This window comes from Zophobas morio, unplaced genomic scaffold (genome assembly GCF_036711695.1).
Source record: "Zophobas morio isolate AGI-343-1 ecotype UQ-CSIRO unplaced genomic scaffold, CSIRO_AGI_Zmor_V1 ptg000006l, whole genome shotgun sequence".
In the NCBI taxonomy this organism is placed as follows: domain Eukaryota; kingdom Metazoa; phylum Arthropoda; class Insecta; order Coleoptera; family Tenebrionidae; genus Zophobas; species Zophobas morio.
In genome coordinates, this window is record NW_026972111.1 from 8798119 (window position 1) to 8826087 (window position 27969).

The window sequence follows — 27969 nt, forward strand, 5'->3', positions numbered from 1 at the left end:
AATCTGAAAACTGAAACGTCGAAAAATTGAAAAATCGAAACATCTAGAACCCAAAAAATTGAAAAATCCCAAAACTAAAATATCGAAAAATTGAAAAAACAACAAATTGAGAAATTGAAAAATCTAGAAATTGAAAAATGCATCGAAAAATCCTAAACTGGAATATCGAAAAATCGTAGAAAAATTAAAAATGGAAAAATTAAAAAATCCAAAAACTGAAACATCGAAAGATTAAAAAATAATAAATCTGAAAAATCCAAACATTTGGAAATTGAAAACTGAAGAATCGAAAAATTGGAAAACAAGAAATTGAAAATTAAAAAAATCGAGAAATTGAAAAATTGAAATCATGTATTGAAAAATCCCCGAACTGAAATATCAAAAAATTGCTGAATGGATACATTGAAGAATCGAAAAATTGAAAAATCGCAAAATTGAAAAATCCCAAAACCAAAATTTTGAAAAATTGAAATATGTATTGAAAAATCCCAAACTGAAATATCGAAAAATTACCAAATCGATATATTGAAAAATCGAAGAAAAATTGAAAAATCGAAAAATAAAAAAATCTGAAAACTAAATTCCGAAAAATCGAAACATCTAGAAACTAAAAAATTGAAAAATCCCAAAACTAAAACATCGAAAAATTGAAAAAACAACAAATCGAGAAGTTGAAAAATCTAGAAATTGAAAAATGCATCGAAAAATCCTAAACTGGAATATCGAAAAATCGTGGAAAAATTAAAAATGGAAAAATTAAAAAATCCAAAAATTGAAACATCAAAAAATTAAAAAAAATAATAAATCTGAAAATCGAAACATTTGGAAATTGAAATCTGAAGAATCGAAAAATTGGAAAACAAGAATTGAAAATTAAAAAAATTGAGAAATTGAAAAATTGAAATCATGTATTGAAAAATCCCCGAACTGAAATATCAAAAAATTGCTGAATAGATACATTGAAGAATCGAAAAATTGAAAAATCGCAAAATTGAAAAATCCCAAAACCAAAATTTTGAAAAATTGAAATATGTATTGAAAAATCCCAAACTGAAATATCAAAAAATTACCAAATCGATATATTGAAAAATCGAAGAAAAATTGAAAAATCGAAAAATAAAAAAATCTGAAAACTGAAACGTCAAAAAATTGAAAAATCGAAACATCTAGAAACCAAATAATTGAAAAATCCCAAAACTAAAATATCGAAAAATTGAAAAAACAACAAATCGAGAAGTTGAAAAATCTAGAAATTGAAAAATGCATCGAAAAATCCTAAACAGGAATATCGAAAAATCGTAGAAAAATTAAAAATGGAAAAATTAAAAAATCCAAAAACTGAAACATCGAAAAATTAAAAAAACAGTAAATCTGAAAATCGAAACATTTGGAAATTGAAAACTGAAGAATCGAAAAATTGGAAAACAAGAAACTGAAAATTAAAAAAATCGAGAAATTGAAAATTTTAAATCATGTATTGAAAAATCCCAAAACTGAAATATCAAAAAATTGCTAAATGGATAACTCAAAGAATCGAAAAATTGAAAAATTACAAAACTGAAAACTCCCAAAACTAAAATATTGAAAAATTGAAATATGTATTGAAAAATCCCAAACTAAAATATTGAAAAATTACCAAATTGATAAATTGAAAAATCGAAGAAAAATCGAAAAATAAAATCTCAAAACTGAGACGGCGAAAAATTGAAAAGTTAAAACTCCGAAAAATCGTAAAACTGAAATCATGGAAAATTGAGAAATCAAAAAATAAAAAATGGGGAAATCGAAAAATTGAAAAATCCCAAAACTATAATTTCGAAAAATTGAAAAACAAGACATTGAAACGTTGAAAAATCGAGAAATTGAAAAATAAAAATATGTATTGAAAAATTCCAAAACTAAAATATGGAGAAATTGCTAAATCGAAAAATCGAGGAAAAATTGAAAAACCGAAAAATCAAAAAATCGCAACACTGAAACATCAAAAAACTGAAAAATCGGAACATTAAGAAATCGAAAAACTGAAAAATCGTAAACTGAATAATCAGAAATTTGAGAATCTAAAACTACAAAGTTGAGAATTTGAAATTTGAAAAATCTCAAAACTTGATATAACAAATTGAAAAATTAAAAAATCTAAAAACTTAAAAATGTATTGAAAAATTCTAAACTGAAATATCGAAAAATCGAAGAAAAATTGAAAATGGGAAGATTAAAAAATTATAAATTTGAAAAATCGATACATTTGGAAATTCAAAACTGAAGAATCGAAAAATTGAAACATGTATTGAAAAATCCCAAAACTGAAATATCAAAAAATTACTAAATGGATAAATCGAAGAATCAAAAAATTGAAAAATCGCAAAATTGAAAACTCCCAAAACTAAAATATTGAAAAATTGAAATATGTATTGAAACATCCCAAACTGAAAGATCGAAAAATTACTAAATCGAAAAATCGAACTGAAGAAAAAAAATTGAAAAAAAGAAAAATTTAAAAATTTCAAACCTGAAACGTCAAAAAATTGAAAAAACAAAAACCGAGAAATCGAAGAAAAATTGAAAATCTGTAAACTCAAGAAAATGAAAAATCGAAGAATAAAAAACTGAAAAATCGAAACAATTGGAAATTGAAAAATTGTGAAGAATCGAAAAACTGAAAAACAGGCAATTGAAAAATTTAAATATGTATTGAAAAATCTCAAAACTGAAATAACGAAAAATTTGTAAATCAATAAATCGAAGAAAAATTGAAGAATCGAAAATTTGAAAAATCACAAAACTAAAAAATCCCAAAAGTAAAATTTCGAAAAACTGAAAAACAAGAAATTGAAAATTTGAAAAAATTAGAAATTGAAAGATTGAAATGTTTTGTGAAAAATCCCAAACTGAAACATCGAAAAATTACTAAATCGATAAATCGAAAAATCGAAGAAAAATTGAAACACCGAAAAATTAAAAAATCTCAAAACTGAAACGTCCAAAAAATTGAAAGATCAAAAATCTGAAAAATCGAAACATCTAGAAACCAAAAAGCTGTAAACTCGAGATGATGAAAAATAAAAAAATTGAAGAATCAAAAACTGAAAAATCGACAAATTGAAGAAAAATTGAAAAACCACAAAATTAAAAAATCTCAAAACTGAAACATCGAAAAATTGAAAAATCAAATTCCTAAAAAGTTGAAACATTTAGAAATCGAAAAAACTGAAATATCCGAAAATTGAGAAATCGAAAACAAAAATTGAGGAATTGATATTTTGAAAAATTCCAAAACTAAAATATCGAAAAATTGAAAATCTGTAAACTCAAGAAAATGAAAAATCGAAGAATAAAAAACTGAAAAATCGAAAATCTGGAAATTGAAAAATTAAAAAATCTCAACTGAAACATCGAAAAATAGAAAATGGGGAAATCCAAAAATTTCAAAAATCGCAAATCTGAAAAATCCGAACACTAAAATGTCGAAAAATTGAAAAACAAGACATTGAAAAGTTGAAAAATAAAAATATGTATTGAAAAATCCCAAAACTCAAATATCGAAAAAATGCTAAACCGATAAATCAAAAAATTCAGGAAAATTGAAAAACCGAAAAATTAAAAAATCTCAAAACTGAAACATCGAAAAATTGAAGAATGAAAAACTGAAAAATCAACGAAATCGAAAAATTATTAAACTTTGTATTTTTTCCAAAAATCCCGATTTATAGGATAAAAATCAACACGAACTCATAAACCACAAGTTCAGGACTTTGTTACTTGTTTAACATTTAAATAACATTTTCGACAAAATTGTAAGATGACATAATCAATGGGGAAAGGAGGGGAGCACAGGAGACCTATGTTTTCGAACTCTAGGGTCATGAAACGTCGAGAAAACATTAAAGTAGCAGTCGCCCTATGGACTCGATTACAATACTTCATTATGATTAAGGTACTCTGGAAGTAATAACTGAAGGAAAATATGCTTGTAAAATCTTTAGAGTCCAACTAGGCCATGTAAAAATACGTAGGGACTTCCATTTAATAAAACTAAGTAATATGTCCACATTTTGTTTCAACAATAATCACAAGGCTGTTAAATCACTGATAACAAATCTGAACTAATTTGCGGAAAAACCAGCCTAGATATGATGGCAACGATATAAACTTTGTTATCTCAGTTAATCGTTCTACATTTCTCGTACTTGCAAGTATATGAGACATTCGACGGGTCCATGTAAACAGCGAGATCGTATTTTTTTAACAATCCAAAGGCGATATACACTTGATAGATGCTTTTGTGTCAATTTAACCGTTTTACACTTGAAATACCTGAGAAGTTAAGATGGAAAAGGAAACAAGACACGGGTATATTTAACTTACATCATTTATTGTCAAATAAAATTCGTTAAGGCATTTTCTAGAGATCCATTAATTTGCACTCCTGTAAAGAATTTCAATCAGTTAAAATTAAATTTACTTCAAGTATTTGGAAACACCCACGCTGTTTTTAGTGCGCAATGTACTACCAAGTATGGAATGTGGTGCCCACACAGTCGATCCTTTCATTGGAGCAGTGAGAATTCCAGAAAATACGCCAACAGCATTGTTTCCAAGGAGCCGGACTTCTTTGGATGCCATTCCATGAATTTTAAAAGCGCACTGAAGTTTTATTATATTTCATAGGCTGTCCTGACGGTGTACAGAAAACATTGTAATCCACTGTTCATTACTCAAATTCAACCACATATAAATTGACAATTCTCAATTTTATTTGAAAATATTTTGCAGTGGCCATGGAATTTAACAGCCACGTGTTGCTCAAAACTGATCAACCAGCGCCGAGGTTTCTACAAATGTTAGACGTTTGTGAAAATAATGACAACTTGTCCTAACTAAAAATCTGAAAAAACTCCCTGTGCAATTAAAATTTTTTTTCGCGAAAAAGCAACCATCGTATGTGGTAGGTAGGTGCTGCTACTAAAACCACAACTTCCAAACATTTTAATTTTTTTACTAAGGTTATATCCGAATTACAGATTTAGATAAAATTAAAAACAAATAGACTATTCATAGGCTGCGTCGGCAACCAGACTTCCCTCTCGCTAATAAAATTGCTAAAAACTTAAAGCTTTCTCTATCCGTTCCAAACGGGATCGTCTGGACGTTCGTTTAAAAAAAGAAAATAAAAAAAACACTATACATTAACTGTGTACCACGTTTCGATATTCAGATTTTACCCCTACCAAATATCAAAACAGTGGCACTTAACATCTTTAAATTATACATTTTGTTAGCTCCTTTCGTGTCAGAATGGGAGAATTGTCACATAAATCTTAATCTTAACACTTGATAGTTTAGAAATAGGAAAATAGGATATGAAGTGAGTAGGGAACATTCATTAAACAGCCCTTCCGACGTTTCATCCGAAACTTTGCGGATAAAAGAGAGAAGAGCGAAAGTTACCAATATTCAATTTTGACAATACACCTATTACAATATTGTCGCTATGGTGCTCTATTACACAAACAAACGTGGAATGTAGTTAAAGTTGATAGAATACTAAGTAGTCCGTCGCCTATGAGCCCTAGGGAACCGATCAGAGTAAAACTAGAAGCGACTTTTAAGAAACGTGAAATCACCTTCCTGAAAACCGCCGGGATCATCTCTGATCTTTTCCAAGCGATGGAGTCTTAGATTATTAATCTAGGTAAAGTGACCACGGCAACTTCCAAACCGCTCACTGGTCACGGCTCACACTAACTCGCTTACAGTCATCTAAATACGATGTATATGTAACTATATCTATTAGTATAATTGCACAGAAACCAAAGAGTAAACACATCCAAAAATAAACTCTATTAATCGTCCGTCTATAAAATGCACAAATTCTGCCGTCGTTCATACAAGGGTATCATTCCCTAGACACACGAACTCAAATCGAAAAATGTAATCGTCATACCCAAAACATCTCCATATCAAAACCAATCAACGAAAGATAATAAATTATATTTGCGAAATATACTCTTAGAACTATCTTACTTCTACCACGGCTTATTTACCACAAGCCTCCCCCTCGCACCTCTTGCCCAAATCTGCGCATCCTGCATTTCTGCACTCTTCGTCGCACTCTTCCGACTGCGAAGGTTGCACGGCGTCCACCACGTAGGTACCGGGAGCCAGGATGTGGACCTCGCTTACGAGGACCGCGGGATATGGTGGGGGTTGATCTTCCATGATATCTTGGTAGGACGGAGGTGGAGTCTGCTTGGCGTAGCCGGCGAACGCGGCCTCTTGGTCGCGGAGCAAAGTGGAGTAGTCAGGTTCGGGTAACCGGTCGGAGCCCTCTCCGGGGAGGATGTAGGTGATGGTGTTGTTGCGGGAGTGCTGGCGGATGGTGAGGTACTTGTAGCAGCGCCACACGATGCCGATGCAGTAGGCTTTCCACAGCATGGAAATTAAGAAGGCGGCTAAGACTAACAGGGATAAGTATTGGGGGTTGAGCTTGAGGAGCTCGTTACGGAAGGGGAGGTTGTGCCAGTGTTCGGCGACTAGGCGGTGGACTGAACGCAAATAGCAGAAGTAACCGGTGGCGGTTAACCTGAAACACAAACAATAATAATAATAATAATAATCGATTTAGGTGAGAAACAACATCGTAGACTATGACAGTTTTTGCAATTCATAAAACCATGTGTGACAAAGTTCCGACAAACCTCGATTCCACCGTGACATTTTTTTTTTTTTTTTGATTTGGGATATAATTTTCGTCATTCATTGTGGCACCAAATTACGTAGGTCGTCTCTTAGAACTTACAATTTGTGTTACGATGGGCTGTCTATAATCTGGCGGCTTAACAAGCTAAATTGTGCTTTGTTTCCATTTTCACAAATTCGTTTCGCTTATTTTTTTTAGAATTTTCCACAAAAATCAGTATTTTTTAAGGTCATGGTCCCATGTAGGTTGTGCCGACAGACAGATTCCATCTACTTCAATGCAGATCTTATCGCTGTGGTGACCAAATTTGAATTTGAAAAAAAAATAACTAAAAAAATCGTTAGAACATAGGCAACCATGTGCAAGTTTAGTTCTTTTTTCTGGTAGTTGGTAGCTCTCCTAGGGAATTTCTGGATAGCATCTGGTAAGAGGGTTGGTTTGGTAGAGAAGTTGGCTTGCTTGTTTGTTTGGTGTGAGTGAAAGCACGCGGTAAGGTAGCTAGATTAAGTTTAGTTGGTTTGGTAGTTTAAAAAAAAAGGGGAAGCCTTTGACTACGAAAAAAAATCGTATCGATGACGACGCCACAGTTTCCCCAAGAAGCGTAACTAATTGTTGCTGTTTTTCTAATCGGAAATATGCGAATTTTCGACCGACGCCAACACGTAGTGCAAATTTGATTTATTGTTTGTAAATTCACAGTTCATGTTAGGATTTTAATCATTAACTGGGATTTATAAACTTGCTGCTGACGTTAAAGTTCCCGTTGCAGTTGCTGTTCCTCACTGTTAAAGCTTGAAATTGTCACTTATAAACTCCGTTGCCAAGTTGCTGATGATAGTAGCTTAGATGTTCAACTTTTGCCGTATTTAAAGGGGTTGTAGAAGAAAAAGGGGGGATTTAAGTTGATTACCGCAAAAATTTACATGTTTTAAGTTTCTTCGTATCGAAATAAGTCTACATATATTAAGAAAGAAAGGAAAAATGTAGTCCCGCCCACCCGCCCTATCTCAATTGTGATGATTTTTTTTATTCGTCGTAAGCCAAGGGGGTGGAGCTTAACTGCAAAATCCTTAGTTCTCTACAAGCAATTAAAAACATGTTTTTGAGTATCGTGTTGTTCAAAAAATACTATTATGTATATTTAGAAAAAAAATGAAGCCAAAAATTAGGCCACACCCGATCGCAATTCTCAATTGTGATTTTTTTCATTCATTGTCAGATCAAGGGGAATATCCATATTTGTTTACAAGAATTTACCTCCTTAAACTGGTTTTAAATTTCTTGTTCTGAAAAGACGACTACATATATTAAGAAAAAGAGCAAAAATATAAGCCCCGCCCACCCACCCTATCTCAATTGTGATGATTTTTTTTTTTATCAACAAGAGCCAAAGGAGTAGAATTTAATTACAAAATCCTTATTATTTCTCTATAAGCAATTACCTTGTAACACATGTTTTTGAATATCGAGATCTAAATAGTAATGAAGTTTTCATTCGTTCGCAGAGCTAGAGACGGCTAGATTTTTAACGTGTTATAGGTTTCTAAGAATAAAAAAATTATCACAATTGAGATGGGGTGGGTGGGCGGGGTTTATATTTTGCCTTTTTTTCTTAATATACATATTATTATTAGTACAACACAATACTCAAAAACATGTTTTTAATTTTTTGTAAAGAAATAAAAATTTTGCAGTTAAGCTCCTGTTTCTTGATTCACGATGAATAAAAAAAAATCATCACAATTGAGATAGGGCGGGTGGGCGGGCTTACATTTTGCCTTTTTGTTTTAATTTGTGTAGACTTCTTTTCACAACATGAAACTTAAAACATGTTTAAATGGACAATTTGTGTAAGGAAATATCGATTTTCGAATTAAGCTCCGCCCCATAATTGCAAAATCCATGTTCTACGTTTCTTGTTGTGAAGAGATGGCTATGTATATAAAGAAACAAAAAAGCAAAATATAAGCCCCACCCGCCCGCCCTATCGCCATTCTGATGATTTTTTTTATTCGTTGTAAGCCAAGGGGCGGAGCTTAATTGTAAAATGTGTTTTTTTTTCTACGAAAAATTACCATGTAATTACTAATAATTATGTTCTCCTATCGAGTGGGGGTGGAAACTAATAATAGAATCTAGGATGTGAAAAAAGTAAAAAAAAAACGCTGTGCTAATCGTATTTTTTTTTTTTTGTTATACTATTTGCTATAAAATGTACTTCGTATTTCATGCACCTGACCTGTCTTGACTTCTCTATTGTCCCAAAAAAACAAATTTTAAACATTTCTGTAAATATATAAAAACCACAAAGTACATTCTTGAAACAATTGGTCGAAAATGTCAAAAGTGCCAATGATAATCTTATCTTATCAAATAGTAGCCCCGCCCACCTACCCTCGATTTTCTTAGTGGGTTTGTCATTTGACAAAATCAGTTTTATCTTAGTAAGTACTAGCCCCGCCCACCCACCCTCTGTATTTTTGGAAGATACGTCATTTGCCAAATTCAGTCTTATCTTAGCAAGTACTAGCCCAGCCGACCCACCCAGTATATTCTAGGAAGGTATGTCATTTGCCATAATCACTCTTAGCAATTACTAGCGCCCCCTTCTCCTCCTCCATTCTCATTCTAACGACTAATTTTATTTCTGTTCATTATAAGATAATTCATTTCATACAGATCGCATAAAATCAATAACTGAAAACGAGAGAGGGTGGGTGGGCGGGGCTACTAATAATTATGTTCTCCTGTCGAGTGGGGGTGGAAACTACTTCTCATTTCATGCACCTGACCTGACTTGACCTAATGTGAACCGATATGTCATTTGTCAAATTCAGTCTTATTTTAGCGAGTACTAGCCCCACCCACTATATTCTTGGAAGGTATATAATTTGCCAAAATCCGTCTTAATTGATTTAGAGGTCACCGGCTTGCTCTTCACTTTTTATTAAAATTGTATTTATATTATATCGCACATGTTTCGGCCTATATTTCAGCCTTCTTCAGCGCTATTCGTCAGTATGATTTGTGTATTCCTAACCTAAAATACTCGTAGTTAAAATACAAATTTTTACTGTTTTCACATCCTAGATTCTATTATTAGTTTCCACTCTCACTCGACAGAAGAAATTAATTAGCCCCGCCCACCCACCCTGTCTCCTTTTCAGTGATTGATTTTAAAATGAATGATTTTATACTGGATAGAAATAAAATTAGTCGTTAGAATCAGAAGAGTGGGGGTGGGCGGTGTTACTAATTGCCAAGATAAGACAGATTTTGGCAAATGACATACCTTCCAAAAGTATAGAGGGTGGGTGGGCGGGGCTAGTACTTGCTAAGAAAAGACTGAATTAATTACTTAATTACCGTAAGTAATCGTGTTATACAAAGAAAACTAAATGTTTTATTAAAAAAGAACACCAAAAGGGGCGGAGCGTAATTACAAAATCGATATTTCCTTGTACAAATTTACCATTTTAAACATGTTTTAAATTTCTTGTTGTGAAAAGATGACTACAAATATCATGAAAAAAGGCAAAATGTAAAACACCCACCCGACCTATCTCATTTGTAATTTTTTTTTATTCGTCGTGAGCCACGGGGGCGGAGCTTAATTGCAAAATCCTTCAAACACATGTTTTTGAGTATCATGCTGTTTAAAGAATACCATGTGTATTAATAAAAAAAAACAAGCCAAAAATTAAGCCCCACCCATATCCATCCCAAGCTCAATTGTGATGGATTTTTCATTCGGTGTCACACCGAGGGGCGGAGCCTAATTGCAAAATCGATACTTTCCTACAAAAATTTACCATTTTAAGCATGTTTTACCTTGCTTGTTGTGAAAAGGAGACTACACAACAGAATAGCAATAAATCTTGCTGATTTAAACGTCGAGAACTACCTTTAACAACGCATAAGTACTGACAGAAAGCCACAGTGTAGAAAATTGTGGCAGCTTATTTAAAATATGAGGGTGTCGGTGAACAGGTGATTTTAATCTTAATATTAGTGGACCTCAATATCTCTATCGAAATTTTATTTTCGTGGAATTAGTACTGTCAGCCAGAAAAATGTCCCCCCTAATTCAGGGGATTTTCCTTCAAGTTGGCAGCACTGCACACTACCGTAATTTGATTGGTTGAAAACCCAACGTCAACGGCAACGTAACGGCGAAAGGTAAAAGTTAGTAGTAGTAGTAAAGCTAGGAGATTTTATGAGATTCACTTAGTAAGGACTCATCCTTTGTTTATCGAGTTATAAATAAAGTTTCTGAATGTTTATACTTAAGTGTTACATTATAATATTTCGTAATTCCTCACACAAGATTACTAATAGTTCACTTACGGGAGTTTAATTAACCTAACGTTGCCCCCTTTGGGAAAAGGACCGTGGAAAGTGCGGTGGAATTCATAATATCGTGGACTGAGGCAATTACGAGTATCATCCGGACATCAAAAGACGTATTTCTCGCGACGTGGAAAATTACATCACCGAGACGGATTTTCTGGCGACAAGGATGCATTTTGTGTTTATTTATCATGTGTTTGTTTGGGAAAAGCTGGGGACAGTTCACGATATAAACTCTCAAAGCTAAATGTTTTAAGTAAGCTTAATCACTTGGATCAAGGCATAATTTAACATCATGTAAATACTTTGTTTGAATCGTTGATAAAGTGTGGCAAATATTAACCTCATGTAATTTTGTTAGCTTTGCAATTTTTCACCTCATGCAATTTTTCTGTATCTCACAACTTTAGCCTGACTAATTTTCCTTGCACACCAGACCTTTTTTGTTTTTATAACTCTTTGCTAGTTATTTCTAAAGCGTAAATATTTTGTTGATTAATGCTTCCATCATATAAATTGTCTGATGTCCAATCTTAATCTCACACAAGAATTCCTTGCTGCGGAGGGCGCGGTTCCTTGTCGAGCTGACAGTCGCGCCATCTGCACAAAAGACGCAGATCTTGAATAGAAGTCAGAGAAGCGGACGGGATGACGGGACGCTCGCGGCTTGGAATTTCCAACCACGAGTGTGCGACCGTAAGGGCCTGTTAGAGCGGCACGTTTCTTCGTTAAATAGAGGGGTGCTGAGCGGCATGCGCTTGGGTAGGAGAACAGCCACAACCAAGAGCCCCAAACTCCGCTCGTGCTACAACGCCATCTATGAGTAACGGTCAACAAGTAAGAATTTTAGGCTCAAAAAACAACAAATCCAGTTCCTGGTAGTATTAACACTAATACGTTTTTTAAAATCTAACCCAACATTGAGTTTTTCTTTTAAATGTTACAAGTTTTGGACAAGGTGGCTGTTTCATATACGACTCACCGGCTGCAGTTATTTAGTAAATCGGTTAAAATATTAAAAATTTGCAAACAGAAGTTTTATTGTAAATTATATAAAACGATATACAGGGTGATTCTCAATGTATGCGAAAAATTTGAAAAAAATAACATGAAAAGTCCATATCAACATAAGTCCAAAAATCCGTAGTTTTAAGGTTTAAGGTCATCAACTTCTTAAGAGGGTCAAATATATCAATTTCGATAGGTATAGTCCAATACTAATACAATAACAGCATTGTACACCCAAAACTTCAAGAAATAAAACGATAAATGTACATTTTAATAAGATGTAGCCGCCAAATTTTAAAATGGTGTCAACAAATTTCTGGACGGAATGAACAAAAAATTGATTAGCGATCTACCATGTTTACCATTTGCGTAGTTCCCATGGAACGATTTTTCTTGTATGTGTAATTGATTGCAGTCTTTCCAAGCTAATTCAATACGGTTATAATGGCATTGAAACAATGAAGACCACACCAGTCACGCATAATTATGTCAATTTCATAACTGTTGTGCATAATTAGGCAGTTAGATTTATGTCTTCCCACAACTTTCTTTTCGCATGCTCATCAAAACTATGCCTTTTTTGGTAGCTGCTTCACAATTTTGTCGGCGTTTTTTTCTAGCAGTGTCCATAATAACTACTGTTTCATATCCGTGAAACTGCAATACCGGAACAAAAAGTTTTCCGATCCATTCTTTAATGTATTACCGTTCATTGTTTGATAGTAATCACGGTGATTGCGTTTATCGCAACAGACTACATCCTTCCCAAAAACCCAGATCAACATCCTGGAGGCAATATTGCGAACGTTCACCTTCGGGTTTTCTTGCTTTAAATTCAATTACAGGTAGATTATTACTATTAGCTACCGTTTTTTGTATTTAATATAATTCCTACGAAATTTTGATTTCTTCATATCTGCAAACAAATAAACGCAACTAAAATCTGCGTGTCAATTTCCAATTAAAGTCTGTACTGAATTTATAATTTTATTCAATGTTGTTCGTCGACCTTTTGACTGTCTCGTGAAATTTTTATAGAAGTTTTTTAGGTTAAAATAGCCGCGCATTTTTTAATATTTTATCAATTCCATCACTAGACATTATATAAAATTCATTTAGTTATAGGTACTTCACTCAATAATACAAATCAATTTTCAATTCAACTTCATACTACAATCGGGCTGTAAAATATATAGCATATTAAAAACGACAAATTACCTATTAAAATGTATTTTTTGTCCGATATTGACGTCAATTCTGACCCGCTGCACTTCAAATACGTGCATGACACACAAAGAATATTAAAATCAAATCACATGACAAAATGTTATGCCGTGATAAAAATCAAGGACAATGTTGTTAAAACACAATCAAAGAAATACGCACACGTCAAGAAAGACCTGATAACGGCAATTTTTCTAAAAATCAAACCATTGCAATATTATATGTGAAAACTTTAGTGTCTGGAACGAGAACAAACAAATTTCACTTCTACATTCACTCATAAGACCGATGTGTGTAATTGCGAATTTTACAAAAATATTACATAATAGGAATCATACGAACACTCTTGTAATTGACAAAATATCGCATGTCTCAATCTTGGTCCATGCCACCACTCCCACAAGAATTCCAAATGTTGGTATTTACGTCCACAATTGCATAACAACGCATATTACCTTGCATATTTGAAATTGTCAAGGTATGAAGTCCATTACAGTTAGTCACGTTGAAATGTTACCTCTAGATTTAAACTAATATAAATATAGTACAGGTTGATTTTTTGATTTGTCATTGTTATGATGTATTAAAAAAAAACATGAAGTGTTTTTACAATCACTACACATTTTACATGTTTTATTACTTTATTTAGTTTGTGAAATGATATAGGTATTATTAAACTTTTACGTTTGAATAACTTACAAAAGGGAAAAATGCCGTTCACAGAAATATAAAATAAATGCAACTACGTGGGTGGCAGTTAAAGATCAATAGCACTCAAAATACAGGAAATTCCTCCAGTAAATTACAAATACCGCTGAAAGTCTTCAAAGAAACTAAAAACACATAATATAAAACGAAGCACATTTTGTATAAACCCAGAACGAATTAAACAATTAAACAACAGCTCAGCATTACTGAAATCAGACAGTTATTATTCGTTCACGATCTTTATATAGTAGGGTTGGCCATGAAAATCTAGTGAGTTTGTTGGTATTCGACACAGAAGAATAAAAATTCCCTGAACTTTTTTCGTTGGGTTATGTTTTATTAAATTAAAGGTTAAAAAATATGCCAGAAATATAAATATTGTTGCCGATGCTTTCAGTTTTCAGTAGCAATGACCAAGTTAACGGTATCCATTATATAAAATTTTACGCTATTTAAAACTGTTATTCGGCTTTTTGTAAGTGTTTATTTCATATGTAAGGAACAAACACTAAAATTTCACTTAAACATTGTTTTTATATGAATGGGGGTTCTGCATACGACTATTGTCGCATGCCACATTTAGCATCTCATCTTTAATTCTCAATCATCAGTTCGTTCTGCTCGCCCACTCTTCTTGGAAATGGAAATTTCGACCTTTATGAACAGCCTATTTCCATACCTTCCAAATTCTTTTTTCACTTTTCTAAGATTACTAAAAGGGTTGGTAAAAGACAACAACCTTGCTCTAGTGCTTTGATGGGTTTAGCTCTTCTGAAACATTTTTCCGGCCTTAAATTGAATGATTGATCTATATAGCTATTACTAATGCTTGCGTAAGTGATCTTTATTTGCTTTTACTAAGTACTTCCAAACGCTTATTAATAAGAACGTTACTATACGCCTTCTCCAGGTCCATGAAGAGTTACAAAAAAAATGAAAATGCTTACAATTTGGTGCAAAGTAACAACGTGGATGATATAACTACAATTATACTTATTTTGTTGTACGTCAGGTAGTTTTTCACATACTACCTTGGTAAATTTAGAACGAAAGATGCGTAAAAATATCACCCCCCGACAAGCTACAATTCACTCCATTTCCATTATTTCGCTATGAAAAACTGTATCACCACCGTCATTTTCAAATTTAAATTCTGAATCAGATTCACCTAGCGAAATAATAAAAGAAGGTATAGATTCGTACGAAAGATTTCCCATATTTTTTTCCGTATCTGCCAAAATAAGTTTTTCACAATGTTTACAAAAATTTTGCCACATGCTTGGAGTACATTTAGAAAGCGCCTCAAGCTATAAATCCTCCACCCTATTTTTTAATGAAGGTTGAGAATTTATATGCTTGTTGTAATGTTTCTTACAAAATCCCCACGCCATTTCAATTGGATTATATTGACAATGGTACGGAGGTAATCTCATAATTTCATGGCCACTTTCTCTTAATGTCTCGTCTACCAAATATCTTTTTTTTTCTATTGTTTGGGAAGGGTTTACTTAAATCCCACAACTGTTTCTTCGAAAATTTGTCAAATTCAACACTATTTTTAAAGAGCTATTCCTGCATTTCACACTTTTTACTAGAAAAAGTGGGTGGTTTATCCAACTGAACCGAATGATACGGTGCATTGTCTAAAACCACCACACATTTTTGGTTCAAATTTTGCCAAAGGAGGAATGAGGTGATTAACCACCCAATTTTGAAAAATTGTCCCGTCCATCGTTTTATGAGTCTCTATCGTTATTTTTTGAATTTAAAAAATTGTTACAACCATCCAAGAACCCCGTTGAACAACCCGCGTGGAGAATAGTAAACCTTGATCCTTCACTTTTAATTTTGGTGGGATTGCTCTTTAGATCAGTATCGTGCACCCAGCGACGAATGGACGAACCATTTTGATAGATCCATGTTTCATCCAAATACACGAAAGTCAAATTTTCACAAGAATTTAGAAACTGTAAATATGTTCTCAAAAAAGTAATTTTGGCTGCAACGACAAGTTTTTGTTCACATAGAATTTTGGGACCATTTACTTCCCTGGGTTTATAACCCATTGACTTAAGAATTTTGTATAATGTAGTTCGCCCCCCTTTAAATCCCAACTGTTCCCTAGAATATGCCAAAAGAGTATCTACAGTGAAATATTTGTTTTTTTCATTAAGTTGCCAAATTTGCCGTTGAGGGCTTTCCGAAACATAATTTGTAAATAAATCCGTTGGTTTTCGCTTGCCTGATAAGTGATCTTTTTAAATTTTGGTCCCCTGTTGATAAAATTTTCGTCACAGTTGATGTTCCCACCTGTGAGAAAAAAATTAAAAAATATTTTGCAGCGTATTTTTACATTACTGCCCATTCACAGTGGACATAAGGCATAACAAGTACATAAAGCTTACATAAATACATAAAGTTGAAACGATGGAAAACGTGTACCCCTGTTCACAGTGGACGAACGTAATTCTTATGCTTATGAACGTTTTATGTAATCCTTGTGTGCGTACACAAAGTTGAAACAAGTTCAACTTTGTGCACGAATTATGTCAAACTTATGTTAAAATCTAGGGACTTTTGAATGCTGCTGTTGAATTCCCTTTGACAGTTGGCACTTGGCACTTCACACCTTTGATTATATTATATAAATTATAATCAAAGCTTCACACTGCGAGTCTGTTCTGTACTGCGAGTTGTCAAGTTCGAATATCGTATGAAATTGTAGGTTAGATATTTTGATTGACTCAGTTTGAGGTTAGCCGTTTCTATGTTTAGCCGGGAGTTATTCCGTTCTGCGTTTGCGCAGTTTAACAATTCTTACACAGTTCACTCTGTCCACTGTGAACGTAGATAAGCATAAGCCAGACACAAACCAAAAACGTAAATTATGTTATGCGCTCGTTCTTATGTCTTATGTCCATTGTGAATGGGCAGTTACAGAAAATATGTTCGAGACCCTCATAGTTACTTCTTCGAAAGAAAGATCAGGTTTATCTTTTCGAAACTGCAAAAACATCTTTTTATTGCAATTTTTTGTTGCAGTAAAACTATTTTAGGCATTTTCTTTTTAAATAATGTCGCAATGATCTGTGAATCTGTTACAATGACAAATTATTATCTATGCTGACAAAATTAAAACATTTGTTTGCTTGATTAAAAAATTGCGTCTAATAATTCTGATCTATAATAATAAATGAAGTAGAAATGTGGCAATCCAGCTCAAAGCAAATGTCAATCAGACTACTGACAGACAAAATACTAAATCATCAAATCAGTTTATCCAACTGAAAGAAAAAATATCAAAGCCTACTTTATTGTATAAAGATCGTGAATAAGTCTTCTGTCGAGTGGGAATGGAAACTAATAATAGAATCTAAGATGTGAAAAAAAGCGCTAAACGTAAGTTTTTTTGTTATCCTATTTGCTATGTTCTGGATATCGAAATTTACAAGAAAATATTTTCAATTAATTTTCGGATATAGTTGTAAAATAGTCGAATATGTCAAAAATGCCAAAGTCACTCTTATCTTATCAAATACTAGCCCTGCCCACCCGCCCTTTATTTTCTTGGAAGGTATGTTATTTGGCAAAATCACTCTGATATTATCAAGTACTAGCCCCGCCCACCCACCCTCTATTTTCTTGGAAGGTAATTAATTTGCCAAAATCAGTCTTATCTTAGCAAATATTAGCTCTGCCCACCTTCTCTCTTCTCATTCTAACTACGAATTTAATTTCTGGTCAGTATAAGATCATTCATTTCATTCAGATCGGATAAATAAATCACTAAAAAGGCGACCGGGTGGGTGGGCGGGGCTAAATATGTTTTTCTGTCGAGTGGGAATGGAAAATAATAATAAAATCTAGGATGTGAAGAAAAAGCGCTAAGCGTAACTTTTTTTGGTATTCTATTTGCTATGTTCTGGATATCGAAATTTACAAGAAAATGTTTTCAATTAATTTTCGGATATAGTTGTAAAATAATCGAAAATGTCAAAAATGCCAAAGTCACTCTTATCTTATCAAATACTAGCCCCGCCCACCCGCCCTTTATTTTCTTGGAAGGTATGTTATTTGCCAAAGTCACTCTGGTATTATCAAATACTAGCCCCGCCCACCCACCCTCTATTTTCTTGGAAGGTATTTAATTTGCCAAAATCAGTCTTATCTTAGCAAATACTAGCTCCGCCCACCCCCTCTCTTCTCATTCGAACGACTAATTTAATTTCTGGTCAGTATAAGATCATTCATTTCATTCAGATCGGATAAATCAATCACTGAAAAGGAGACTGGGTGGGTGGGCGGGGCTAATTATGTTCTTCTGTCGAGTGGGAGTGGAAACTAATAATAGAATCTAGGATCTGAATAAAGTAAGAAAAAACGCGCTAATCGTAACTTTTTTTGTTATACTATTTGCTATAAAATGTATTTTTTATTTCACGCACCTGACCAGACTTGACCCAACGTGATCTGACCTGTCCTGACTTCTCTATTGTCCCAAATAAACGAATTTTAAACGTTTCTGTGATATATATATAAACTACAAAGTAACAGTTGTATTTTGTGAAACAAAAATTAATAAGAATTTTCATTTTTATCTATAAAATTTTTATAGTGAGCTATTTTCACGAAATAGCAATTTTGGAAAAACGGTAGCAGTTTCCGAAGAAACGAAGCCGAAAATGACTTCTGGATATTGAAATCTACAAGAAAGTGTTTTCAACTAATTTTCGAATATAGTAGTTGAAAAATAGTCGAAAATGTCAAAAGTGCCAAAATTAGTCTTATATTATCAAATACTAGTCACTAGTATAAGTAGTTCTGTTAGAGGTGATAGCTCAAAACTTTCCCTTCAACTTTATTAGAAAAGTCACGAACTATTCGGCCCCTGTAGCCTCATGTCGGATCTCTAATTTTTTTCACAAAACATTTTAATGTAATGAAATTAACTTTGAGGTAGTTTTAAAACAAAATCCTATTTCCAACGAAACCCATTTTTAGCGTTTCTATATATAAACTCATGATTGTATAATTTATTTCCTACGCAGATAGTATTTTCGAATTGAATTGATCATTCAACTGAAATGGAATACCTTGTCTAACTCAATTAAAAATAAATTTTAGAGATTTTCAAATCTTCCAGGTTCTCGACCAGGTCCGCTTCTATTTCAATTACTTATTAACGACATGAAACATTTTATGGATAGATGCTTATTTTGCAGCTGATGCAAAATATTTAATCCCATTTAATCCCTGAATGATCGACTCTGATGTTAATTATTCCGTGTTGACCACGAAATTCAATTTGTCAACTAAATTGAGTTTTCCTCATCAAAAATGTGTCCCAACTTTTCCGTCATCATTTAGAAAGCTAAAGCGACCTAAATATCATCGTACTTCCGGATCAAAAATTGAACCACCTTTCACTACCCTTTATAATGGTATGACCCAAGCCGTCCCGGAAACTATCAAACCTATCCTCTGTAATTAATTTTCGTGCTGCCGACTTACTCAACTCTGGAAATTGTAAAAGTTTGCCTGTTGCATATTCTAGCGTGCTTTCCAACTATTTAATTGGACCTCGTAAACTCTACCGGTTTTTGGTAGTGACACTTTTGATAACAATTACCGCACTATTCTCCTGCATCCCATTTAAAAACTTCCAATCCGCACCTGAAAGAGATTTCTCCCAACCGGAAGAATTCCCAAAACAAATAGTTTTCAGAAAGCGCCAAACCGGCACTTTCAACATCTACAGCGTCTAATTCAGATTGAAGTAACTGATTTTCGTTGAATCGAACGTTCGAGAACGTGCAAGTTATTTTTAACATCCAGCCCTGGAAATCTCATTTTCTGGAAAACCGGCGCAAATCCTTTAAAAATAAAACTAAGAACAGAAAATACGGCACCCACTTTCAGCGGACAAATCGCATTATGTATTAAAATGATTAGCTAAATTTACCGTTGAAGTTGCATTATTGATTTCTGTTGCATCCGGGGAGAGCGGTTGCTAGGCATCAAGGCATCTTAATTGCCGCAACATTTTTATTTTTGTTTATTTGGAACGCAACTACGCGTTTAGGCATAGCGTACTTTAGGTCTGAAATAAACATGAGGTGGAAATTGCACCAAACGACGTGCTTTTAAAGAGTAATAGGCACGACAACGAACAAGCGTTATCTACATATTCCCATCAGTATGAAAAATTTATAGAGGAAAAACATCAAGTTGGTTAACAAAAACGAGTGATGGATAGATTTCGGCGTGAAAGCAAAAGTGAAGCTCGGAAATTTGCATATAAATCGTCTATACAATGAATTTCGCGCACATGCATCTGGAAGTAAGTATTTAATAACTGAGTAATTTTAAGTGAGTCAGATACAGTTGCGCAAGGAAATGACCTCCAATTTGCTGCCTAAAGCCACAATTTATCTCAATTCAAATAACAGATAGTGAAGTATAAATTGCAATTACAACTAAATGCAACTTGAAAAACAGTATTCAGTTATCTAATGAAGTTTTCTGAGTAATGAACGAATTAATTTTGGTCTGTGTTAAAAGGTCCGTGTTCTGTCGCAGTTCGTTCTAATTTTTTAATATCCTGATGTTTTTCACTCATTTTTACAAAAATTTTCCTTATTTAACTGTTAACCCCAAAGAAATTGCATCTATAAAATCAACGCATACCATCTAACCATTCGAAAGTACTAAACAATAAATAAAAACAACTATTAACTTACGTTGTGATGGCAAAATCAAACAGCTGTAAACAGAAGAACGGGAGAAGATGAGTTGATTTGCCTCTTACGGTTCCATAGACCATCAACAGAGTGATAGACAAAGTGCATATTGTCATCAAAGCGCCCATGTCAATATCCGCTGAAAAAGAGCAAATAAATTTGTCAATAAGTGCTAAAATCTGGTACAATCTCTGCACTAATATTGAAATCTAAGCAGTTTTCTTTTTTCTTTAAAAGACTTATTGATTAATAAAACATGACAACAAAGTTTGTAAAGTTCTGCTTTCAGCATCCTTAATCGCCGCAGTACAACTCAATCCTTTACGGAAAGTCAATAAAGTATTTGTATCAGGTACAGAAATCGACCTGTTTCGGCGTTTTCGAAAGATACCATTAGTTTTGACACTACTGAATTTATTGTAAAATTGATAAAATATTACATGTTAAATTTTAAATTGAAAAGACGACGGTGAACCTGTATTTTTTTCCACGATTTTAGAGATTTTAAGAAACAATCAACATTAACCGATTTTTAAAAAGCTAAATAACTACTTTATTTGTATTGCGTTAGGTTGCCGTTCTGAGTAACCACCAAGATGGTTAAAACATGACGCGACTTAACAAAATTTACACTGTGTAAAGTACACACGAACATGTTGACATTGTTGACAATAATGAAGGTTTTGTTTCAACACCTAAACCAAACGAAGGCCAAGTTAGAAAATAGCTTTTTGGAAAGTTTCGAATTTTTTTCGTTATCTACATATTTACGAAAATAGTCAGTTTTATTTGGACAAACCGGTTTTAAAAATGATTTTAAAAAATTTGTAGCAATTTGCTCTTTTAAATTCCTATTTAATTCTGCATTAAACAGGTCTGATTTCAATGCGTTTTAAAAGAACAAAAAAAAACAAATTGAAAAACTGTCATCCAAAAATCAAAAATTTAATTTTGCTAATCAAAAATATGAATGTACTGATAAATCACAACTATACAGAGTGTTTCTTTTATTTGATACAACCCCTGTAAGTTTTTTATTCTTGAAGAAAAACCTGTAGTTCTTTGAGCAGATTTGTATCATTTAAAAAGATCTATGTGATGGCAACCTCACATTTTTATTATCACTTTCGATAGAACCGGAAATGACGTCAACTTCATTTTTTTTTATGGAACACTAGGTATATGTTTTCACAAATGGAAAGACTGATTTTTTTTTTAATCAAAAGCAACCAATGTTTTAAAATCAATACTTACAAACTTGTTCAATAAAATAGACGAAAAATTCCTATTTATTGATGGCAATCTAATTAATAGCTTGAAAAATTAACACTCATGTCATTTATTCATATAAGTGATTTTTTAAAATCATACAAATTTGCTCAAAGAACTATATGTTTATCTTTAAAAATAAAAAAATTACAGGGGTTGTATCAAATAAAAGAAACACGACTCATGATATTTTGCATATTTTAGACAGGATTTATCCCGGCAAAATTTTATGATGATGTCTTCAAATTTTTGAGAGTGGATAAAAGAAAGAATTTTACAACATTTCAGAGCACTCGTTTTGCAGTTTCAAAGTTAAATTATTGTGGAATATTGTTATAATTTTTTTTTTCCAAAAATGTGGATGTCTGGGGTAAGAAATCAAGACGGATTCATAAACTACATCTATAGAAGTATGTTACGTTACCACAGGTTTACTTTCTACTTTCCGAGCGTAAGCTAAGGAAGTATAGTAATCGAGTCCATGACCCCAGAATACGAAAAAAGTAGTCTCCCGTTTCCGTCTGTCTGTCTGGTGTACTCATTTTTTTTTAGACACAATCTCCGAACCTGATGGACCGATTGTTGTCAAATTTTGTATGTATATTAGAAATATCATGTAGTTGTAGATGGTTTAATGCTAACCAAAATTTTGCTAATCATCCCCACCAACAATTTGATGACGTCATTTCAAATAATTCTATGTTTATTTGATTTAACTGTTATACAACAATGTAGTCCTAGAAGTGTGGTGTACGAATCCACGTTTTTTTTTTTTTCTTTTTTCTCTTTTTCTCTCGCATTGTGTTATCTATGTATGTTTATGACGTCATAACTATTTTATTTTATTTATGAAATTACCCCACTTTCTCGAAAAGGTGAGAATACGCCCCTCTTTATTTAAAAATGGAAAACCTTTTCGGGGGCGCCAAATGTCGTTTTTTTTTAATGTAAAACCTTCCTAGGAGCCTCAAACGTATTTTTTTAAGAATGTGAAACCTTCTCGGGGGTCCCAACTATCTTTTCTAAAATTGGTCGAAGGTTATTTCAAGAGAACTTCCCTCGCCCCTGAAGTGCAGCCAACTAAATCCCACTTCTCTGAAAAATTATCATTTTTTTTGCAATTTTTGTTTTCTGATAACCTTCATAAAGTAAAAACCAGTGGCGTAAATAACGTTCCCAGTTCAGCTTATTTGACATGATTTTTTTCTTCAATTTTTTATTTTTTTTTGTTCCTTCATTTTTTCGAGTTCTGAAGTTTAAATTTAATTTTTCAATTTTTCAACTTTCCAATTCAATTTCTAGGTTTTGCGATTTTTCGATTTGAGTTTCTCGAGTTTTCAATTTTTAATTTTCTATTCGCAATTTTTCGTCTCTTTTTTTTTATTTTCTTTATTTTTACAATTTTTCAATGTCCAAATTTTATAATTTTGTCTTTTTTAAATTTCACTTTTTTCAATTTTTCGTTTCGTCAGTTTTTCAATTTGCTATTTTTCAATTTTTTTTTTCTTTAATTTTACGATCTCTTTTCGAGTTTTTATTTTTAAATTTTCCAGTTTTCCGATTTTTCAACATTTGGACGTTTCACTTTTTAGATTTTGCAGTTTTTCGATTTGAAATTTCACGACTTTTCAATTTTTAGACGAGGGGCGGAGTTTAATTGTAACATTATTTCCCTAGAAAATTCTACCGTTTTAAAAATATATGTCATATAGTAATTTCTTGTAGGGAAATGAGGATTTTGCAACTAAACTCCGCCCTCCAGCTCACGATGAATAACGCATTCATCACAATTGCGAAGGGGTGGGTGGGCGGGGCTTATATTTGGTCCATTTTTTCTTAATATACGAAGTCTTCTTTTCCCAACAAGAAATTGACAATATGTTTAACTATCCTGTTGTTGAAAGAAAACCCTATATATTAAAAAACAAACAAAAATTAAGCCCCACCCACCCGCCCGGATCTCAATTGTGATGACATCTTCATTTCTAATCAGACCGAAGGGCGGAGTTTAATTGTAACATGTAAAAAATTCTACCGTTTTAAAAACATATTTCATGATAATTTCTTGTAGAGAAACGAGGATTTTGCAAACTAAACTCCGCCCTTCACCTCACGATGAATAAAATATTCATCACAATGGAGAAGGGGTGGGTGGGCGGGGCTCATACATATTTTGTCCATTTTTTCTAAATATACGAAGCCCTCTTTTCCCAACAAGAATACAACATGTTTAACTATCCTGTTGTTGAAAGAAAATTTTATATATTAAAAAAAAACAAACATAAACCCCACCCACCCGCCCGGATCTTAATGTGATGAGTTTTTCATTCTTAATCAGACGAGGGGCGGAGTTTAATTGTAACATATTATTTCTCTAGAAAATTCTACCCTTTTAAAAACACATTTCAAATGGTAATTTCTTGTAGAGAAATGAAGATTTTGCAACTAAAATTCGTCCTTCAGCTCACGATGAGTACCGCATTCATTACAATTGAGAAGGGGTGGGTGGGCGGGGCTTATATTTGGTCCATTTTTTCTTAATATACGAAATCTTCTTTTTCCAACAAGAAACTGAAAACATGTTTAACTATCTTGTTGTTGAAAGAAAATTCTATATATTAAAAAAAAACACAAAAATTAAGAAAGGGATCTCAATTGTGATGAGTTTTTCATTCTTAATCAGACGAGGGGCGGAGTTTAATTGTAACATATTATTTCTCTAGAAAATTATACCCTTTTAAAAACACATTTCATATGGTAATTTGTTGTAGAGAAATAAAGATTTTGCAACTAAACTTCGTCCTTCAGCTCACGATGAATACCGCATTCATTACAATTGAGAAGGGGTGGGTGGGCGGGGCTTATATTTTGTCCATTTTTTCTTAATATGCGAAGTCTTCTTTTCCCAACAAGAAATTGACAATATCTTTAACTATCCTGTTGTTGAAAGAGAACCCTAGATTTTAAAAAACAAACAAAAATTAAGCCCCACCCACCCGCCCCGATCTCAATTCTGATGAATTTTTCATTCGTTGTTAGACCAAAGGGCGGAGCCTAATTGCAAAATTGATATTTCTCTATTGATTTGAATGACTTTGTCTTCTCAAAACAGAGGGCGGATTCGTATACTACAAGTATAGGAGTAAAACATTCAACTCATTTTAAAATACGGTCCATTGACATGACGTCATCAAATTGTTGGTGGGGATAACATACATACAAAATTTGACGACAATCGGTCCAGCAGTTTCGGAGACAGACAGGCAGACAGACATGCAGACGGAAACGGGAGACTACTTTTTTTGTACTCAAGGGGTCATGAAACGTCGAGAAAACATAAAAGTGGCAATTCGTCCGATGGACTCGATTACTGTACTTCCTTAACTCACGCTAAATATTTTTCATGTGAAAAGCAACTTGTTATAAATTTAATCACCCTATACAATAAATTGCAACATTGCGCAATTTTTATACACGTTTCAAAGTACAATAACTGTATTATAAACTTCCAATACTAAAAATAGGAAAATTGAATTCTGAAATGTGTACAACCAATTTTTTTACAAAATTTGAAGACAGTTCGGCAATGAAAAATTACATTTTTTTTCTAAAATTTCATTTTTACTTTGCCTAATATATTCGCAATTTGTGAGTTTTCTGAAGTAAAAACTTTTCCGTCAGAGGTACAATAAAAGAAATGCATTTTTAAACAGAAATTTAATAAAACTTTCTCCCGCAATATTTTAATTATTCTGAATCAATGTAAATATACACCTTTTTTAAAAAATCAGTTGTATTTCCAGTAAAATCAGAAATACCCAAAGCTCCATTGCAAACTGAAAAATTATTGTTTAAAATAAGCCTTGTTCATAATGGTTGTTCGACAGCAGCAAAAAAAATTGTTATTAACGAATGCACACGTCACAAACCCAAATTGAGTCACAATATTTTTTCGGCTAGATAAAGTCATAAATTGTATTATTAATACTAACAACAATAATTAACACTTGTCGCAAAAATGTCACACAATAGCTATTTATACAAGCTGCAAAATAATCGCTACACCCAGTGGCAATAATCACGTATAACGAAACACGTAAAAGTAATTAATTAAAAAGCAAAAACATGCAAACACCTACGTTGTTTTACTGCGAATATTTGTATTTCAATAAATCCTTTTATGTCAATACTTTTACGAAAGATGAGGAGCTCTAAAACAATTTACTGGCCCGACTTTCATTCTAAAAAAAAATAAAAAAAAATAATAAGAATACTAATGCATTCTCGACGCAAATAATGGAATTATTACGAATTTCTTGGTTTAAGTGTTCTACGAAAACACTGGTTATTGTTTTCGCCGGAGTTCAGGAACCGAAAAAGTCTTATTCATGTTCACACCAATATTTTAAAACAACTAGTGTAGAACTTAACTTGCAGTAATAAATGTTGACATTATGACATATGTTGTCAGAGTGACCATTTATGGAACTTTCGCTAAAAATTATATACATTTTATAAAATATCAACCTATTGTTAATTAAATTACATTTTCCAAGGATTTTGATGATCAAATCACAATTATTTTGATAGATTAGCACATAATTGGTGTTCCTGGAAACCCCTGAACCACAAATTCCAAATTTAATTGCTGATATAAAAAACGTAAATAAATTTTTAATTTATCTGTGTTATCCTTACTCATGAGTTTAAATTGTGCTTTAGATAAAATATCATACATACATTACAAAAGTTTGCAAAATAGATTCACACATCCATTAGACTTATAACATTTTTATAATTACTACTTATCTGTGTTAATCACGCATGAACTCATTTTCTAGATTCAGTTTTTTGACCACTTGAACTTTATTTCGCGATCAAGTTTCAAACACGAAACAAGACTTCACGCAACTTTGCTCTTTGTAAACACACCCGTGGTACGACTTTCACAACAAAAACACAACGAAACTCACTTGAGTAGATCGTACGACCATCCTGTGTAGTTGGTAAATAATAGGGATTATCTTCATCCTTAACTTTGCTCAAAGGTGTTGGTAGAAAGTTGCTCTGTCCGAATTCCTCACTTTGCATAATCACATTGTGATTACGCATCAACAGTGCCAAAACGGCCAACGCGAGCACATGCAGTATCTACACCAAACAAAGAAGTTTCAATATAGAGCGATTTTCGCCCGAATTTGACTCACCAAGTGCCATATCCCTAACAGAATAGTCGCCGTTCTGACATGTAAACAATAGAAACACTTCCATTCGCTGTTCCGAGATGACCCCAACTTGAACCTATTGGGGAACATTGTGCGGTTCTGCAAAGGTGAATAAGACATTTTTAATAAAGAACGTCCACTGCGTATTAGCAATGTTTTATGAATGTTATCGATTTCGAATGTAATCTAAAATTGAACTGATAGTGATAACGATTGTGTATATAAGAGGTCAGCTTTGGCGGAAAATTTAGTACAGCGCAAAAACATCTCCCACGGGTATTATAAATCACGATTTGAACAACTACAATGGACAGTGAGACTGTTGACTTTAACGTAGGATGCTGTACGTTCTCATTGTTGGGAAAAAAGTGCAAAATCTGGTACATCAATACAAAATGGTGTAGAACGCAGTTTTAGTTTGGTAATTGGGCGACCTCCGGAAAACATGCAACAATATAAACCGATAAAATCATATTTACCCGGTACGCCCAGTCTTGATAACGTTTACCAACAATGGGCAATTAAAAATAAATTGATGATTCTAGACACCCATCTAGCACCTACGCCTCCTCTTATCACACAACGACAACCACTGCAATAAATGTCATTTACGTTTTACGTCATAAATTGCCCACCGCAACGAGATACCAACCTAGAGGAAGGTGGAGCGGAAAGTTACTAAAATAAATTTCTGCGTCTTATCGATTGACTTGTATATCTGAGCTCGAAACAATTTTTTTTGTGG

General features: G+C 33.0%; 1 protein-coding gene and 1 long non-coding RNA gene across 2 annotated transcripts; one reads left to right on the forward strand and one right to left on the reverse strand.

The window, feature by feature from the left end:
* The first annotated feature begins 4200 nt into the window (after positions 1–4200).
* On the forward strand, positions 4201–4869 carry LOC135123505 (uncharacterized). The gene is made up of 2 exons (XR_010279633.1): positions 4201–4350; positions 4407–4869. It is a non-coding gene; the product is annotated as an uncharacterized LOC135123505 (long non-coding RNA).
* Positions 4870–4975: 106 nt separating this feature from the next.
* On the reverse strand, positions 4976–27831 carry LOC135123503 (lysosomal-associated transmembrane protein 4B). Its single transcript, XM_064048227.1, has 5 exons — positions 27704–27831; positions 27207–27323; positions 26973–27150; positions 20731–20869; positions 4976–6583 (listed from the first exon to the last, which is right to left on the reverse strand). The coding sequence occupies exons 2-5, from the start codon at positions 27312–27314 to the stop codon at positions 6037–6039; spliced, it is 972 nt and encodes a 323-aa protein (XP_063904297.1). The 5' UTR covers positions 27315–27323; positions 27704–27831; the 3' UTR covers positions 4976–6036.
* Positions 27832–27969: the final 138 nt, after the last annotated feature.